General features: G+C 42.1%; 1 protein-coding gene across 1 annotated transcript in view; it reads right to left on the minus strand.

Annotated features, from left to right (window-relative positions):
* The window catches only part of CDC73 (cell division cycle 73), a 164960-nt gene that overhangs the window by 135380 nt on the left and 9743 nt on the right, over nucleotides 1–19837 (minus strand). The window contains exons 3-7 of the mRNA XM_075936731.1: nucleotides 18891–18960; nucleotides 17007–17069; nucleotides 16867–16919; nucleotides 14440–14528; nucleotides 7072–7288 (exon numbers count right to left, since the gene is read on the minus strand). Coding sequence (XP_075792846.1) covers nucleotides 7072–7288; nucleotides 14440–14528; nucleotides 16867–16919; nucleotides 17007–17069; nucleotides 18891–18960 — 492 coding nt within the window. The remainder of the gene's footprint in view (nucleotides 1–7071; nucleotides 7289–14439; nucleotides 14529–16866; nucleotides 16920–17006; nucleotides 17070–18890; nucleotides 18961–19837) is intronic.

Genomic DNA, 19837 nt, shown 5'->3' on the forward strand with positions numbered 1-19837 from the left:
ATACTAAATTGGGAACTTTTATAAACCAGCTAAAACAGATGAAGTACACACAAATGAGATCCACAGAAAATCTAAAATATTGGCAAACATGGGATTGTGTTAATTGATGCCACCAGGGGAGGGGATAGTTTATAACACATATGCAATGGGAAGGAGAAGTCCAGGAAGCAATAATGCTGGAAGGTGCCTAGGAGTGGTGGATATGGAATTAGACAAAAGTACAATGCAATAGAACAAGAACACTACAATACAGTTGTGTGCTGTACACACCCACCAAAAATACAGGTAGAAAAACAGTAATCCCTTTTTATACAGTTCACATGTGACCATCTCTGGACTCTCTCACACTCAAATACGGACACACACATGCACAGCAGAGAGTTCAGAGAAGCAAAACTGGAAAGCAGACTATTTATGGATCAAGATTAGAGTTCAAAACAGATAGCTTGTTTAAGGGTGTGTCACAAATTAAAAAGAGGGATTGTTCCCAATTTGCCTCTTAATGACAAAAAATTGCACTTAAAAAAAATCAGCACCACTAAATACAGCGTACCCTATTTTCCAAAGATGACGGTAAATAACAGAGTTTAGTAGAACAGGAAAGGAGAAAAATTTTAATTAAAATGTTTAAAACCCTGCTTTGAAATAAAAATCCAATTATTAGGAATGTGAGAGGAATTTCTTCCAAAACACTTTCAACTGAGGGTTGAGAAAACTCCTGCTCTGGGAAATTCTCCAGCAGGACCATGGAAAATGAAAATAGATAGCTGTAGATTTCTTAAGGTAGAAAATAAACAGAAGTTGTTATATTACTGCAAAACTATTAACTTTTTCAGGCTGTCTCCATAGATCATAATAAAAACAAAGTACAAAGCCTTTCCTCTCCCTCCCTTTGAAAGTCCCAATAGAAGTCAGTCCAATAAAAAAATATTACCTCACCAGCTTGTCTCTAATCTTTCCTCTCAGTATTCTGCTGCCTTCTGGTGAAACTCAACAGACACAGAAAGCTGGTGTGAGGCCTTCTGTGTAACTTAAGACTCATATTAGAGCTATTTGGTGCCACATCCAGACCTCTAGAGTGAGACTTATTTACGATATATATAGCAATTTCCTGAAATCTCTCTGGGAGATCTTACACTATATCATTGGAGTGGCAGCCCTGCAGGAACAGTAGATGACTAGACAAATTCATTCAGGTTGTAACCCCTGTAGAGAGGCATCATCTCCTGGGGAGGCCCGCCTATCCTAGTTCAAAGTGAATTTTCCAGAGACCAAAAAAAAACACACACAAAAAGGAGCAATAGCCTAAGTTTAAACTGATTCTGATCCAGCAAATGGACAGCTCTTTCTGTTCAAGGGAAGGAGCCCAAAATTTAGGGAAGGGTTTGTAGGATTGAAACTTGCCACAGGCCTCAAAGATGAGGGGTGATACGTTTATTAGTATGTATGCAGATTTCTCTACTGGTTTTAAATATGTTCTCTGTAACACTTTTATACTTTGGCCACATCTTCACTACCAGGAAGATTGATGCTGCGGCAGTCAATCTTCCAGAGTTGGATTTAGCAGGTCTGATAAAGAACTGCTAAATCGAATCCTGAGGGTGCTTGATTCATAAGGAGTAAGGGAAGTCATCAGGAGCATTTGCTCCCATCGACCTCCCACTGTGGAGATCGTGCTGAAGGTCGAATTAAGGTACGTTGACTCTAGCTACACAATTAATGCAGCTGGAGTTGCAAGTCTGAATTTGACCTTCCATTTAGTATAGACAAAGCCTAAGATTAAAAGTGCTTGTTTATAAAAAGCTGTGTGATAACCTAAAACCACAGATAGTTACCCTGTTCATAGTTTTCAAAAGAAAAGGCAAAGTACAGATGCTGACCTGTTTAGGAAATCTGCCTTGATTGGGATATCACAGTATAGGCAGCATAAGCACTGGAAATACCACAGATTGGGAGGTAAAGATATGGAAAGTGCCCAAGAAAAGTGTCAGCTGAGTAGCTGGAAACCTTGGAATGGATGCCCTTTCTGGACTACAGAGATAAAATACAAGTACAGCATGTCAAGAGATGGGAATTTTTTTTTTTTAAATCTGTAAAGCCAGTAGCCTGGAACTTCCAGCATAAATAAGCATCATAAAAAGGCATATAGTATCTATTCCAGCTTTTTGGGGACAATGGGAAGACCCTGGTGCAGTCCTTTCAGACTTCCTATAGGTTGCGTGGAATGGGGAAAGTATGGGGCTACCTAATGTTCTCTTAGCCTATGGGTTTGACCATCTCATGCAGAAAAAGTAACTTTGAAACATCCTACACTGCAGATTGCAGTAAAATATTCTACAATAAAATGTGACTCAAAAGTTCTCTCTTTTGTTAATGTTGGAGTTCATTGTTTGAACTGCAGTACACTGTGGAAATGGCTTCTAGAGGGGGAAAATGATAAAAAAAAAACATGGAAGAGTTCAGAAAGTTCTCAACACCCTGCTCCCAGGAGAATGGAGGTTTTCTTCAAAGAATAGATAAATATACAAGCATAATCAAAGGGCATGTTAGATTTCAATTCAGAGATTTCTTCCCCTCACACAACTCCCACATGTTCAATCCAACTACAGAGTTAACACACTGCTTAGTATCTGAGAAATATCTCTAGGCATGCTGAGAGAAAGGGTTTTTAAGCTGGGTACATTAAAAAAAAAAAAAATCACTGAGATGGAAAGACTCCCTGCCAATATTCCTGTGAACTCTGCAGGTCTTTCTTCCTGCTCAGACTAGCTTAATTTAGAGTGAGTGCCATTAACACTCTCATGGCACAAGATATGGGGAGTGAAGAGGGCACACACACACAGAATGGAGCACACAGAGCTGCAGGAGGGAGACACAGACTAGGGATCAGGACTACTGCAGGAGGACAGACTGAGGCAGGGGCTGAATGGGGTATAGGGCCACAGTGATGGGGGATGCAGGGACACGTGGGGATGGGGTGGCAGAATGGGGGTGCAGGGACACCTGGGGACAGTGGAGAATATCTGCCTAATGGAATGGGAGACGCTAAAGGTCAACCAGGGTCTGCACAGGTAAGCCTTCTTAACTCCCTAACAACCTTTTCCATTCTTCTCCCATCCACAGCCAACAACCCTCCAGGTTCATTCCCAGGCTCCTTCACAGCAATTTCCTTCCCTCTTCCTCAGCTCCTTTACTCCTGATGCCTTCAAGCCTTGGCACAGCTTCTAAGAGGTGTGGAAAATACATTTCTGGATTGCAATTTAAATGTCAAAGTTCTGTATTAATATGCCTAATAAGGAAATTTGTCAAAAAACGTTTCCTGAATCTCTTTTGTTATCTATTGTTTCAAACCTACATGCTGACAGGCATTTTGAAATAAATTATCAAAGTAACTAACATGCATGTGGTGTTACTGTATTTAACAAATAAAATATGAAGAATTTTAAACTAGTCTGTGAAGAATTTGACACAGAATTCTCCAGGGGTATGGTATACATCTATAGAGCACGAACCAACATCCATTATACTCAATATTTTTTTCCTGAAGCTGTTGTATTTAAAGGCCCAATCTTAAAGTATCTTTGACATAGTAGATTGATCAGTGGTGTGCAACCTGTGGCCCATGGGCCACATGCGGCCCACCGGAGCTCACCTATAGCCTGTGGACCCCTTCTGCCCCTGTCCCCAGTGCACCTCTCATTAAGTGTGGCATCGTAGTCCTGTACTTCCAAATTCTTCCCCTCCCTCCCAGCACTTTTGGAGTGCCATGAATCTGCTGATTCGTGCTCCATCCCTGCTCTTTCCCCTCGCTCCAAGAGCTTGGAGGAGGAGCGAGGACAGAGCATAAGCCAAGAGATTTGTGGTGCTCCAAAAGCATTTGGAGGGAGGAGGAGGAGGAGGAGGAAGTGCAAGAGACATGTGGGGTAGGGAAGCAGACCAGGAGGCTGTAGGACCATGGATGAAACCTCAATGGGACACGAGCTACTAGTAAACACCACCCTTACCAGGTGATGCTTACTGGTTATGGTTAACCAGTGGGCTGATGCAGCCCCCATCCGCCCTTATTTAACTGGTTAACCAGTTAAAATATACTGTTCAACTGCTTGATTTTACATCTCTACAGGCTACTCTGGCCTACTAAGGTGAAGAAGGGCCCCTCATGCAGCCCACTCACTCCCTATTCTTCGTTGCCAATTGCTGGTATACATCCACTATAGTTGAAAAAGTTTTATAACTGAATAACTTACAATAGGGGGGAAAAAAGAGACTCCCAAACCTTGTAGCATTAAAAATGTAAAAAACACTTCTGAACCAGTCAATATTTCAGTTCAAATTGCTTGAAATTATATAAGATATGACAAGTTAAGTAACTTTTTCCTCTAGGAATAGTTGTCAATAAAGTGACTACAATGGCAAGACCTCATACTGTCTAATATGGTGAATATCAATGCTTCAGACTCCATTATCAATGCTTCAGACTCCATCAACTGCATGCTTTACAAATCTCTTTGTAAAGCAAAATGCTATTTACTATCACTGAAGTAGAAGCACACTCTATAGTCACAAGACTTGTCCAAATTAAGGGGAAGGTTGATCTACGTATCTTCAATCTAATTAGAAACATACATATTTCACGTGTGCTGAAAACATTAACTAATCTCCTCTCTAACATCTAGATTTACTATACCTGAAAAAAATAGTGATTTTCCACTAATACTACCTTCGTGCATTTGACAGTACTTTGCATACTCAGTTTCTACTTTGTGTTAGTCTTTCACACAAAGGTGAGAAAAATGCCTTAAAATAGGAAATTGTGGCTATAAAAAAATTAAAAATGCTTCTAAAGAGACAGAGAAGCACAGGTAGCACTGGACACCATTCAATCGGTCTTAAAAGTTGACTGAAGTTCAAATAGGTGGTGTCCCTTTATGACAAAGCTATATTCCATGTTAGATGCTTTCACTCTAACCTGAAGATACCCAACACTGCAAAACTGCTTCTAAATGAACCAGTTTCCATTCCAATTTCCACAGAATTTGTCATTAAATTGCAGATATTTGAATTTTTGTAAACTAACTGAAGAAAACAGGGTTGCACAGAAGCTATATAACTGGCAATGATGTTCAATATTCAGTACCAAGGCAGAATGACCAGGTAGCTTTTTTTTTTAAGCTTATGGACTCACTATAACTGATTCATGCCCTGTGGACACACTATAACCATGGAAGACCACACTACCATTTTTACACCATCACTTTCTTCAAGCCCAAGTACACTACAAAGTCTGGCAATCTTTTTGCTCATTTCTATGATGGCAAGATGTGATTACTTTCATTTCACATTCAGTTGGTAAAGCCAAGTAACCTTGTCTTTAGTTGATTATTTTTCACACCTGCATAGTACACCTTGAGCTACTGGTAGAAGGGAAGGCCCAAACCCAGTACTGAAAACTGTAGAAGTTAGGTTTCTGGTAAGGGATCAGTTTCTCTGCCCTTCCCTTAATGCCACTGATCCATATGACACATAAGAGGTCCTAAGCTCTGATCAGTCTATCTGCTCTCAATCTCAGTGCTTTCCTTCAGTTCCTATGCATAAATTGGAAGAGAAGAATCGCTATCATCCTCATTCTCTTCTACAGATTAGTTACAATGGTCTCAGAAAAAAGAGCAAACTTAATGACAATTAATAAGCCTTGCCCTTTATCTCCCCCCTACTTTTGTGGAGAGACTGAGACTAGAATATGCCTTGACTCCTTCCCACAGGTGAGGATCCCACCTTCTCCCCTCATCCCACACCATGTGGTTCCTGTCCAAGTCACATGGTAAGAATGCGGATGCCCCCTCTAGCTCAGTAGAAGAGAAAATAAACATAGGTTGTTACAGTTCTTACATGTTTTCAGTGACAACTGCTAAAATCTTGAATATTCAAAATTTAATTGTGTTTTAGTAAGTAAGATTGAGTCTGGCTTGGATTAGTAACAAATAGCATGAGGAACATGACTAGCTCTAACAATATTATTTCAGCAAGACAGTGTTTAATAGGTAATCCGGAAGTACAGCTTTATAACCACGGCTCGCCAGCCGTGCTGTCCGGTGATCTACACATGTGCAGATCGTTCTGCGCATTCACAGATCGCCCAAACCCAGCTCTTCCGGGTTACAACCTACTTGCCACGGGCGAGTAGATTGTATTATTTGTCGAGCCCTGTCTATAACCCTAACCATTACAATAATAATTGTTTAGTATTCAGAGTTTTCCCCTCCCTATAAACCCTGCCATCCAAAAGATGGAAGGATTTTTTGTGTTATTACTTCCCTTTCTTTTAGCTAGCAAGGAATTTAACAAGACAGAAATCTGAGCACCACAATGAGCAGAAATCTCGCCAATTCCAGTGCCTACGTCAGCTTTATTCCAAGATAAATTAAGGTAAAGTAAATGTGAACATGAACCCCAAACTAGTTTGCTTCCCTTTGAATTATTCCAAGTTAGGCCATGGTACATAATTGCTTAGTTGGCAAAACGTATGCTGCTCAGGGGTGTGAAAAAAAAAAAACACCCCTGTAAGCAACGTAAATTTTGCCAGCATATGCAGTATTATGCACAGCGCTACGTCAGCAGGAAAGCTTCTCACGACAACTTAGGGAACCACAGCCAATGGGAGTTGTGGATCCAGACCCTACAGGTAGGGCCATACAGCTCTCCGTGCTGCCCTACTTCAGTGTGGGAGTCACAGGGATGGGAGTGGGAAAATGAGCCATTGCTTTTAGGAGCCATGTCAAGTAAGCTTTGCCTGGATTGTGTACCCCACAATCCCTGCCCGCGTCCTGATCCTCTTCCTGCCCTTTTGATCCCAACCCGGAGTACCCTCTGTACCCCAGACCTCTCATCCCCAGCCCCACTCCAAAATCTGCACCCCACAGCTCGAGTCCTCATGCCACCTCCATGTACCACAACTTCCTGCCCTAGCCAGCCCTCCACATGGTATCTCCATAGAAACTGACCACTGGCTAAAAAGTTTGCCCAGTGCAGCTCTAAATACTGATTTAAAAAATTGACAACTAGAAGCATTACCTTGCCAGTACTTTGTAAAATTGTAGTTCTTGTCCGCCACACCCGCTCCCTGCTGACGATGTCTCTGGTTACATCTACCTCTGCATCAACAAAACTTCTTTGTTTGAGAGCAGTTATGTCATCATCCAGATCAGTCTTAATTGTGGATCTTTTCTTCGCCATGATTTTTGCTTTGATAGCAGCAATTTTTTCCACAGACATGGCTTCAGACAAAGATCTAAACAAGAATTGCAGAGGCTGAGTAAAGGCATAAATCAGTTAGGTACTTTGAAATAGAAAATTATAAAAACAACCATCATTGATTTCCTCAAAGTACTAGAAGTTTACATCTGTGCCACACAAGGCGCTCTCTACTGACTTACATTAAGGTTTTAAACTTCAGCACTGCTACATTTAGAGCCATTCTCTGACAGATGATTTCACAAGTAATTTAAAATATTAACACAGGAAAACTAATAAAATGTACATATGTACAAGTGTGTATATACACGCGTGCACACACACACAGACAATGCATATGAAATATACAGCTCAGGGACTAAAGACTTCAATTTACTATAAAGACAACATTTGTCCCTCTGTTTCCCACAAATTAATATAGTTTAAGTTACCTGTCTATTAAATGCTTAGCCACTGTTGGGGTTGGTAAAAAGAGTGTAGTTTAGTATCAGTTATGCTAGTGGTTTTGTTATATAGACACTTTTACACTAAGACGTGGATCAACATTACCAATACATTTCATCCAGACCAAACAGTAAGGATAACATTAAACTTTGTCACTATGAACCTGTGCTGCATTTCAAAATTTTTTCTTTACTCCATCCTGTATTCCCCCCCCCCCCATTTTTTTAAGTTGCATACATGTGTTTACGTTTAAATGTGAACAAAATGAAACTCAACTACCTGACAGCCCAACTCCACCAATTCAGATATTATCATTCTCAAGGCGAACTGCAGAATAAAATGAAAATTGAATTAGGCAAAGAAGTCTGTGTTTAAGTAAATTTTCATTTGATTTTGCAGTTCACATGAAAAAAGCTTACCTAATGAACATGTGATATGAAAGTAAGCTATATAGAATAGGATCTTGTTTGTGTAGTGTTTTTTTTTTTAAACACAAGTAGCTTAACTAATTTAACAGGTATGTACATATACTTTAAGACCTCTAAGAATTATGTCACTTGTATTTTAAAAAGGTATCTCTCATAATATTGGGTGAACCTCTCTGGTCCAAGACTGGTCTGGGAACATTTGTGGTCCAGCTCCCAAATCAGAGAGCCCTAGGAGACTCACAGCAGGGAATGAATGGAGCTGGAAACCCAGCAGACCAGGATGGTCTTAGGGTGGCTCTGGTGGGAACTCAGACAGGGGACCCAGGATGGCAGGGGCTTTGGCAGACCCAGGGCTGGCTGTGGAGGCAGGAGCTCCAGTGATGGGGGTCAAGCAATCCCTGAAGCTGGGAGGGGAGCACTGCAGGGTCAACTGACAGACTCCTGGAGAGCCTAGAATCCATCAGCAAAGGGGATTAAATTGATCAACTCTAGTCTAGCAACCTCCTTCATTCAGGACCAGTCAGGCCCGGAGGATGCTGGACGAGGGAAATCCAAGCTGTATTAAAAAAATTAAAAGTGTGAATTACAAAAAAAAAAAAAAAAAAAAATCCACAATCTTCATTGTAGCATTCCCTGGTATTCCACAGAACACCAAAAGGTAGTTTGTGAAGCCGTCAGAACATTAGGAACACCACAACCCTCAGTGACCTGGCTCAGAACAAAGAGAAGGTCACTAAACTTTTTGAAGTTAGATAGTGATTAAGAACTCTGTTACTACAGTTAACCATTAATTGCACCTACCCAGGTAGCTAGCCTCCTCTATCAACAACAGGTGTACTTTATCATGGATTTAGGTGTTGTTTGTGGATTCTAGGCCACTACTTCAGGGGTTCTGAATGTTATCCACTAGCTTGAAAAAAACCAATGTTGGAATAGAATAACTGAGTCCTCCCTACCTCACTGTCTGTATGAAAAGGTACGTATTGAAGTTTTATTCATTGCTGTTATGCACAAGTGTCTGAGCACCTCACAAACTAAATCATTCACCACTTCCCTTTGAAATTGGGGAGGGATGGGTTACAGTGGGGAACTCAGGCACAGAAGAGATTAAACAACTTGCAAAAGGTCTGTGGCAGAGATTAATGAATCCAGATCTTCTCAGCCCCAGTGCATAGTCTTAATAAGACCACTCATTTGTACACTTGTAGCAGGGTGAATAAAAATCAATTATTTTTAAAGCAAAAAACAAATATGATTTTTTTTAAACTTAAACCTGAGTTTAACTTTTTAAATCAATACTACATTACTCATTTAAAAATAACAGTTACGATTAAATCTCATCACAAACATGTTAAACCTACACTTACAGTCTCATAAAACTGAATGGCTCTAGTCTGTCCGGCCTAACTACCAGCTCGTTTCTGGGCTCTCTGTTTCTCAGAAGACTAAAGACACAGGCTGAATAGGATTGGTTTTGTTCTGTGCTTATGTGGTGGCAAAGCTGGGCCAACCACAGCAGAGGAATTATTTAAGAAGCTGTTTTAAAAACAGACAATATATAGGAAAGATCAGAGACAGCATAGAAAGAAACAGTGGAGTGGTCTTGGAAGAACAAAGGAAGACACTACTAAGCACACTCACCGCTTCCTATATTCTCTCCCACCCTTTTGCCACAGAAAAACTGACATGGCTTCTGAGCAGAAGAGAGAGCCTATCTGGGAATAATTCGAAGAAATTTGTTCCCTACATACCAAAGGAAAATGTGGCAGATGTATATAGTGCTAGAAGGAGATGCAGAGCCTAGCTGCAAGAATCAAACATCATAATGAAAACTAATTATTGGGAGAAAATGGGGATGTGTCTGAAGAACAATTTGGATCAACTGGTTAGTAGCTTAAATAATGCAGTTTGCAATGCATCATTGTTCTCTCTGTGCCTTTTAGCATTCATGTAATTTAACAAATAAATTCCCAAGTTGTTTGCTATATTGGATGTTGCTAGAAAGAGAAAAGTTTAGCTTAACTAATTAAAGAAGTCATAAGGAATAACTAACCAGGTTTAGACTATCACCCAAATATTTGGTATAGAAAGCTGCAGAGAGAGAAATCTAGAGTTGCTAGTTATCACTGGGTGTCATTTTGATACTTTATATTCCACTACAAGATACAGCTGGTGTTGCAAAAATGAATCGAGGTAAGGACCCAAGCTTTTTGAAAAGAAAATGAAAGTGTATATGCTTCATTTGAATCATTGCTCTGGGGTGGGGCTGAGGATGAAGGGATCAGTATGCAGGCTCTTCTCAAGAGAGGACTACCACAGCCCTCTCTTACCACAGCAGGTAAGAAGTGCTTTGATAGCCACTGCCTGCAGTGGGCACAGCTGGGAGAAGGGTTCGTGTCCCCTGGCTAGGGCAGGTCCATTTTCATTTGCACTTTCCAGCCAGAGTAAAGAATACAGCAAACTGTACACTTTCTCCTGCCTCCCTGACTAAGGAGAACTGCCAGCAATGTTCCTGAGTGAATTGGGCATGAGGTGAAGCTTCAGCTCCCCCCACCTCCCAAAAGGATGCCTGGGGTGTAGGAGGTTCAGGGCTGGTACAGTTCTGAATGGGGAGAGGGCCACCCCCAGCCAGCCTCTTTCACTTGTGTAGTGATTCTGTTTCTTTTCCGTATGGTTCTAGGAGAAGCAATCCCATTCCAGGAACATCCCATTTTCCTGGCACAATCAAACCCTTATGTTGTTTTAAATTATAAGAGAAAGCTGCATGGCAAATTTGGTGGTCCTAGCTCTTACCATTTAGTAGGAATTCTTGAAAAAAAACAGACATGCACAAACTGTCTCAAATATATAAAGTAGATAATAAATGTCCCTTATTTTGGAATATCATGGCCACAGGCCACAATGGTGATACCATAAGTCTATTCCCTATTTTATTTGGAAGGCATTTCAAGAGACCTTGACAAAAGAAATACCTCACCAAAAAGTTAAACTGCAGGTAATCAAGAAGCAAACAGATGAAGTTCTAAATCTACCTCAATTTCTTGCGAGCATTCTTAACCCAAACATAAAGGTAGATGCCTAACTTCTGAAATTGATGCTGCTGCCATGTTTTGGGCATCTTAAAAAAAAAAAAAAAAAAAATCACTCCTCAGTTATGCCAGTCATAATAAATTTCAGGGCTGGAGCCAAGCTACTTAATCAGTATAGGCTGTGTCTACATTAGCATCCCTTTTCCGGAAAAGGGTGCCAATGAGAAGTCAGAATTGCAAATGCCGCGGGGATTTAAATTTTCCCCGCGGCATTTGCATGAACATGGCTGCCGCTTTTTCCGGCTCGGGGCTTTGCCGGGAAAAAGTGCCAGTCTAGACAGGGATCTTTCGGAAAATAGAGCCTTTTCCGGAACACCCCTTATTCCTCTTAAAATCAGGAATAAGGGATCTTCCGGAAAAGGCTTTATTTTCGGAAAGATCCCTGTCTAGACTGGCGCTTTTTTCCAGCAAAGCCCCGAGCCGGAAAAAGGCGGCAGCCATGTTCATGCAAATGCCGCGGGGAAAATTTAAATCCCCGCGGCATTTGCAATTCCGACTTGCCTCATTAGCAAACCCTTTTCCGGAAAAGGGTGCCAAGGTAGACACAGCCTATATGTTTACTGATGATGTCTTGAACAAAGTCACTCCCCAAATTGGTGGAAATCATTAGCCAGAGTTCCTTGAGTTGGTAAGTCAACTTTTCACAGCAGTAGGTTCCTCAGCAGGCACAGAGGGTACATCTACACAGCAGCGTTATTTCCGAATAACTGGTGTTATTCTGAAATAACAGTGTGCATCTACAAGCCTTTATTTCAAAATAATGTCAAGCTGGAGGATTTCTTATTCCAACTTATGGTAACCCTCATTTTATGAATAAGGGAAATCGAAGAAAGAGTGTTCTTCCTTCAACTTCCTGCTGTGTAGACACCACCAAAAAAAATGAGTTAAGCTATTTCAATTTAAGCTATGCAATTAACATAGCTGAAGTAGCGTAGCTTAATTTGACTTTAGCCTTGCTGCATAGACATACCCAGAGAGAATATTTTCATTTTTACAGAAGTTTTAAGGAAACAGTCCATTTAGTCTTGTGATGACTGGTCTGTTAGAATAAATAAAACTTTAAAATTAAAAAAGAATTTAAGTATAGCGGTCATCCGGCTACTCAAGAGATCGCTGCAACTGGTAAATGTGAAATACTTAAGATTTAGTTTAATAAAGCATAAGCGTCATTGTGTTTGTGATTTAATTCTTACCATTCCTAATATATTGTTGCTGCACTGCTATATAAATGGACAAGAATGCGTCTTGAGTACCACTCTGACACTGTCAATTACTGCATTCTTCTGGATGAAAGGACAGAAAAATGATGTATTTTTTGCTCCGCTCACAGAGTTCTAGGCTTTTCTGAATAGTTGGTCCAAAGTATTTTAGAGGGAAATGAATATTTTATACCTTTTCAGAATGCTCTTCTTACTAAGAGTTCACCACTCCTAGAAATGCTCTACCTAACACTGAGGTGGACAGTTTGCTCTAGAATAGCTTGGGGCATTTTTTATTCTCTCATAGTTTGGATGTCTTATTCTAGCACTTCTAAACACTCTGTCCCTTCCCCCAAGTCTCGAGTTTTTGGACTCCAGCCAATTAGGGTCTGTGACAGGGCATCTGCGATGGAGCATCTGCCTCCCAGTGGCCCTTTAAGGCTAGAACACAACCCTGGGAGAGGACAAGACCACACCTGAAGCCAATATTGCCAATTAGGGTCCAGCTGCATCTGTATAAATAAAGGCAGCAGGAGAGAAGGAGACACTCTGGTTCTAGCTGAGGAGCGGGGGGACCTGGCTGCCAGGGAAGCTGGAGGCTTCCTGAGACAGAGCAGTGCCAAGAAAGAGCTCCCCAGCTCTGGCCTGACCTCACTCCCTGGGTGCAGGGCTTGAGACAAGGCTTGATTATACTAAGGCTGCAGGGAAACAGCCAGGCTAGGAAAAGGCAGCAGCTCCACACCCCCTTACCAATGATGAGTGGCCATTTCAGACAGCAGTTTGCCCGAGGCAGGAGCTAGATGACAACTGGCAGTAGGTCACTGAGGCAAGGTGGGTATTGGGGTTCCCTGGAACAGGAGAACCCCAGACGGCAGAGATACAAAATGAATAAGCCTCTACCCCCACAAGGGAGCTGACACACAACTGGAGTGGGCAGTGCCTGAGGACAGAACCCTGAAGAGGACGCTGCAGACTGGGAGTGACACGGATCCAGAGCCTGACCTGAAACAGAGTGGAGCAATGGGGGAGACACCAGCCAAAGTGAAGTACCCTGATGACAAACTAATTCCCAGTGATACCAGCAGGAAGTGCCATAGCAATGAGTCCAGCCCAGTAACAAGGTCTGACATTCCCCAATGTCAAAATCAAGATGTTCTGAAATATAACAGAACCCTTGGTCCATGCTTTAGCAATCTGCTCTAGCATTGAACCTGAAGGCAGCCTGGGGTAATAATGGAAGAATAGCTCTTAGCAAGGACATTGAAGGCAAATGATGTGCAGTTATACCCACAAAACCTATGGCCTTTACATCAAGCAGCTTCAGGGAAATCCAGATCCAGGCTTTAGTGGATGTTAATCTTTCTCCCTACAGAATTTTGTTGTGGTACAAAGGAAACTGATGAGTTATTTGAATTCTTAAGATTTTAATGACTTCTTGTAGTAATGAAAATGCACTGTCCTACACTTACTCCATTATTCCTTTCTTCTTTGTATGTTTAACTACATCTACATATATTATATTATGGAAGAGCAATCCAGTTTAGACACCTAACAGGAGATCTTCCAAGCTTGCTTCCTGCAAGGTTTTCCTAGTCCTAGAGGCAAAGTGGACACACGCATTCCTCAACAACTGTCAGTGTTTATGTTTTAAATGTAGGAGCTAAAGGACAGCAGCTTCTCTTTATGGTGTTTTTCACTTTATTAGCTTGTCTATCATACTGTGGCAGAAACAGAAGGGAAAAGGAAATCACCAGTCAGGGAGACAAACAGTCCAATCACTTGGGGTGCTGGCTGATAAGACACTGCTGTGAAGTTACCCCTCCAAAACAGGAGTCTGAGCTCCAATCACATGAAGCAATGTTGCAGGCTGACGGCTGACAGTTTTCCATTGACAGTTTCTACAGAAATCCATGGAACTCCTCAGTGAGGCTGCTGGACATACACTTAAGAACAGTTGAAATAAACAGTCTGTTTTGAAATCCTGAAAACTATCAACTACCATCCCAGGAGTGAAATAATATTTTTTACCTGATCTGCTCTGTCTGTACAATTCCCTCTTTATGCCCCTCCAGCCGAGCTGCCAGCCGCTCCTTGTCAAGGCGTACACACTCTTCATCCTAGTAGCAATAGCAATGTTTATTCATAAAGCAACGTCAGTACAATTTTGCTGCCCTCTCAAAGTGAATTAGATTCAAAGTAAAACTTGACAGAAATCACCATGTATAACGTTTGTATGACTAAAACAATTCCTTCCCAATCTGATGCATTTTTGTAGCCATGGTCCAAAAATGGATTGCAAAATGGTGAACTAACAAAACTGACTTTAAAAACTTCACTGAGTTTTTAACGCAAGTAAAAAAAAAAAACCTACAAGTCACCTCTTGGAAGTCAGTCAGTACACAATTTAGAGAATGGCTTTTATGTTAGCTTTCAGAGCATATGTTTAGTGAAAGATGGAATTCCCATCACCTCATTCTCCCTCCCAAAGAAAATGTAAGTGGTACTTAATATTTGCACAGATATTTAAATGATGTATTAGTGCAGATAAAGTCAAATCTAGTTTATATCTTGATGCAGGTCCTCTCCAAATGGCACTATAGAAGTAATTATGGGGGCGCGCCCCCTGCTTGCTATGCTAGCCAACCACCTTCCATCTGCTACCGCCAGATCGTGGCTTCTCCTCAGACCCATGCTGTAGCAGAAGGGGGGCCGCCACCAGTCCTTTCTGCAGCCAGATGGGGGCTGCATCATGGGGCTTGAACCAGGATCTGGGCCGGAGACAGGATGCTGCAGCCCGGTGGGGGCTGGGTCCCAACTGGGACATTGCTGGCCAAGCTACATTTGGACATAGTATTTTACTTTAACACAAAAAGGTTTCAACAGTGTCTCTATTTATGGCAGAGGTAGGGAACCTTTTTTGGGATGGGGGCCACTGAGCCACAGACAAATCAGCTGGAGACCATACAAGTCCACTCCAGAACCTACTCCAGAACCTGCCCTGCCTCCCAAGGGTCCCTTATCCTGCTTTCCTAATGAGGGAGCCAGGTCCATCCCTGGGGTGGCCTGTGTTGGCTGGCTGCCTGCTTCCAGGGTGGGTGGGACTCATTAACTTTTAGTAAGTATTCCCCCATACATTTAAATGTGTCTGATCCTTCAAAAAGATTATTTTCATGCATCAAGTAGCAAAACCAACAAATTCTTTGAAGTGACCAATAATCAGCACAGGTTAGCCTTAAAATAATTAGCTTTTAAGTATTTTGCTATTCAAAAGACCAATAAGGGTTCATTAGTATGGTCAATAAACCAAGCAGTCCGAAACAACTAGGGCACCAACAAGTATCAGGACAGATAAGGTCCATCTATATTGCAAGAACCACTTTCCTGGGGATCTCCTGATGGAGAAACAATGCTGGATAAAGCAAGAATGAAGCAAGGTCCCAGAATATACTTAAACCAGAGATTAATCTATTAAAACTGGAACTGGCCGGAGGCAACTGTATATACATTTGTGTGTGTGCGCGTGCGCTCTACACAGACCTTGGTCTATCCAATCTTGTTTTAATTATCACAATGTGCCTCTGATGGAAACATAGGAGAAGCATGGTAATGTAGGACCAATTTGCTTTATTGTGGTAAAATAAGGGTGGTTTTGAGCCTCCAAAAAGATGCCTCCAATATATAGAACATATATACAGTCAATTTCACAGGAAAGTCTTAATAACCAACTGAGTAGGATAACACAAGATGGTAATTGAGAAAAAACATTACATCAGATTTTGTCTTTATTATACATAATGGTAATAATGGTAACCACTTCCTAATTGAACAGATATATGCTTTTAGGATGCACTTGAAGATACACCATTAAATGCCCTGCCAGAATCTTGAAATGGAAGCAATGGGGACTGTAGTTTCACGTGTTAGCAAGAGAGTTCTACAGTATCATAACGGGTAAACCAAGTATGAAAAGGATCCATTGTTAAATACATCTATAATAATGACATCAGGAACAAGGAAGTAAAAATAGCTACACGTTAAGGGGATGAAATATGCCTACGTTATTTCTCTGCAGTAAAATAGAATTTACGTCCCAATCCTGCAGCCCTTACTCAAGCAAGTAGACTAACTTCCAGCCACATAGTATACACCCATGACCTATAAAGTTCTCTTAGAAGTAGGTATTGCAGATTTCCCTTCCTATACTACAGGCCATTTAGGTATAGTAAAATTTTAAGTCTAAGTAATGCATCAAAGTTCAAAGCAGAGGCAGAAGTTCCTATTAAGTACTGGAACACAGTCTCCCTTTAATTTGCATAAACAACTTCTATTCATTTTAATGGGAGTAGTATGTGAATCTACAGGAAAGGAAATTTATTTAAATTACAATATCAGATTAAAAAAATCTAATTAGTCCCACAAATAACTAAGATGGATGATGTTAGTCACTTGCATTACCTCTATTCTCGGTTTCTTTGCTTCTGCTAATATTTCATCTGCTGCTCTTTTAACTAAAGGGAAAAAAGACAATTAACACTGCAGAATTGTGGTGGCTTTCATAAAATTCATACCAACATTGCTTAGCAATTAAATCATACCTTGAGTGGATCGCTGAAGACCAATTTCAAGTGGTGCACTTCTGTCTATACTTGATGATGTAGCTAAGATTCAAACACAAAATTTTCTGTAAGTATTCAAAGATGTGAGCACAGGAAGCCAACAGCACCCCAAAGGTAACAAATATTTTGTAATCTACAAGCAAATATCTCTGAAAGTTCACTTATATTTGTAAAAGAAAATTAAACTAATGGCCTTCATTTGAAATAAAAGTATGCTTACCATACCTATCACAAAAAGTGAGTAACTTCAAATTCCAGTTTACTAAAAAATACTGCAAGAAGAATTGCAGAGATAATACAGTAAAACTCCAATTATCCGGCATCCAGTGGTCCAGCACTCCTGAAAGTCTGGCACCAACTGGAATCTGGAAGTGCTCCGGCCAGCTGGACAATTGAAGCTGCTCCATGCCGCTTCCCCAAGTCTGCTGCTGCAGAGCAGAGCGGGTGGGGTGCTGCCCGGCGCCGAGCAGGGGGGTGATGGGCGGTGCTGTGGGACCAACCGGGCAGCACCCCAGCTGCTCTGCCTGCCACTTCCCCAAGTCCGCTGCTCATCAGTTTCAGCAGCAGCAGACTTGGGGAAGCCGTGGGGCAGAGCAGCTGGGGTGCTGCCAGGTTGGTCCCACAGCGCTACTCAGGTGAGGGGCGACACTGCGGGACCAACCCAGCAGCACCCCAGCTGCTCTGCCCCGACGCTTCCCCAAGTCGCCATTGCCACTTGCAGTCCCAGCTGGCCTGTCACCAGCGGCTGCGCAGGGCTTCCCCTGCCTCCCTGCAAAACGGCGGAGGGTTCGCCCCACGCCGCGCTGTTCCCCACCGACCCTCCCTACCCCCCCCGACCCATCACAGCCCCCCTGCCGGAGTACCTCCTGATACTTCGGCATATCCAATAATCTGGCACTCCCTGGGTCCCAAAGGTGCCGGATTAACGGAAGTCTACTGTAGCTGAAAACACAGCATGTTTAGTATTCATCTACAGACATGCTAACATCTTCAAGCACCTCTCTTCTCTAACTACCGGTCATCTATATTTTAATATTGGAAGACCAAACAAATTACTATGTTGCTAAAACAGCAGCTCTCAAACTGTGGGTCATGACCCCTATTAAATGGAATCATCAGGGCTAGCTTAGACTTGCCGGGGCCCTGAGCTGAAATCCAACCCCACTGCCTAGGGCCAAAGTCAAAACCCAAGGACTCTAAGCAGCGTGGCAGGACTGAGGTTACAGCTCTCTCCACTCAGGGCCAAAGCCCTTGAGCTTCAGCTGTGACCTCCACTACCCACAGCAGCGGGGATCAGGCTTTGGCCCCCTCAGCTGGGTGAGCTCAAACTTCAGTCCCCCCTCCTGACAACAGAAATAAATTCAAATCTGGGGTCATGGCGCAATGACATTTGAGAACCCCTCAATTAGCATGTAATATATTTTAGCATGTTGTAGCTCTCGTGCTCTCAATTCTGGTATAGTACGTGTGATGTTAATGAACAGGTCTTATTGGTTACTTGACTAATCTAGTGCAACCTGGCCCCACTCCCAAGGAGCCCCCTGCCACTCCACAGGCTGCCTCTGTATCAGAAGCCACTCCCGTGAGAATAGATACTTTAAAACCAGCTACCCGGGCAGACTGGCTGCCTGCCACCCCACACTGCTACCTCTGACACAGAGGCAGCCTGTGAGGTGGCATGGGGCTCCCCAAGACTGGGGCTGGATTGTACCTGTAAACCCATTTGAACAGGCCTCATATATTCCAACATATATTCAGCTCCACATGTCCACTGGGGTTTAAACTCACCCACCCCACTCCTAAAATGAAGCAATTTTATAATGCACTACTACAGCCGTGATAAAAAGGAAGAACTTCACTCACATGTTTCCCCATTTAGGTACGCAAGTAGATCTTTTCTGTCAGGTCTTCTTACCACAGGAATATTTTCAGTCTGAAGAGAATTTAAGATTTGAGGTTAGAAAGATCTGAAGTTGCCATGACCAGCACTGCTTTTAATAACCATGCAATCCTTTAGGGCTTTTCCCCATGGTTTTGTAATCTCTAAATTCTCTTCCTCCCAGACAATGTCAAAGTCCACATTACATCCAGTAATCAGTGTGTTGGGTATTGTAATTACTGCGAATAATGAGTCAATCTCATTCAACAAGAAAACTAAGGATAGGTATCAGATTTCAGACACACAAGTGAGGTGTTCAAGCTTCAAATATTTATTAGGTCGAAGATTTTAATCAAATTTCAATATTTGTGACTAGCCAGAGATGCTAACAGCAAACGAAATATTGTATTAAGAATGTAATTGTGTAGCCATTTAAACATTTAACCAATAAGCACAGACTTATCAGTTAGCATAACGGTTACATAGCTGACCATCACCCTGCACTGCTGGCTCTGTATCACCAGCCAGCTCTCTAGGACCGGGGCTGGGAATGGGGCCAGGAGCTGGTATGCACTGGGAGCCAGCTTAAAAGACAGCTCAGAGCACACACCAGCTCATGGGAAGCCATCTGCTGCTCCCCACAAGGTGGCAGCCAGCTCCCCAGGAGCTGGCTCAAAAGCTGGCTTCTGGCACTCACCAGCTCCCAGGGAGCCAGCTGCCACCTCACACTGCAGGTTCTGCAATATAAGCTTTATACAGCAGAGCCCACAGCGTACAACTGTGTAACCACTAAGATTTTCACAGTTACCTAATTAACCACTTTTTAATATCCCTAGTACTAACCTGAATCAATCTTAATGCTTAAGAAGTATTCAATAAAGAAGTGATTTACTCGTACTGTCCATACTGAAGTATTAAAATACTAGTAAGT

This window comes from Pelodiscus sinensis, chromosome 9 (genome assembly GCF_049634645.1).
Source record: "Pelodiscus sinensis isolate JC-2024 chromosome 9, ASM4963464v1, whole genome shotgun sequence".
Taxonomy (NCBI): Eukaryota; Metazoa; Chordata; order Testudines; family Trionychidae; genus Pelodiscus; species Pelodiscus sinensis.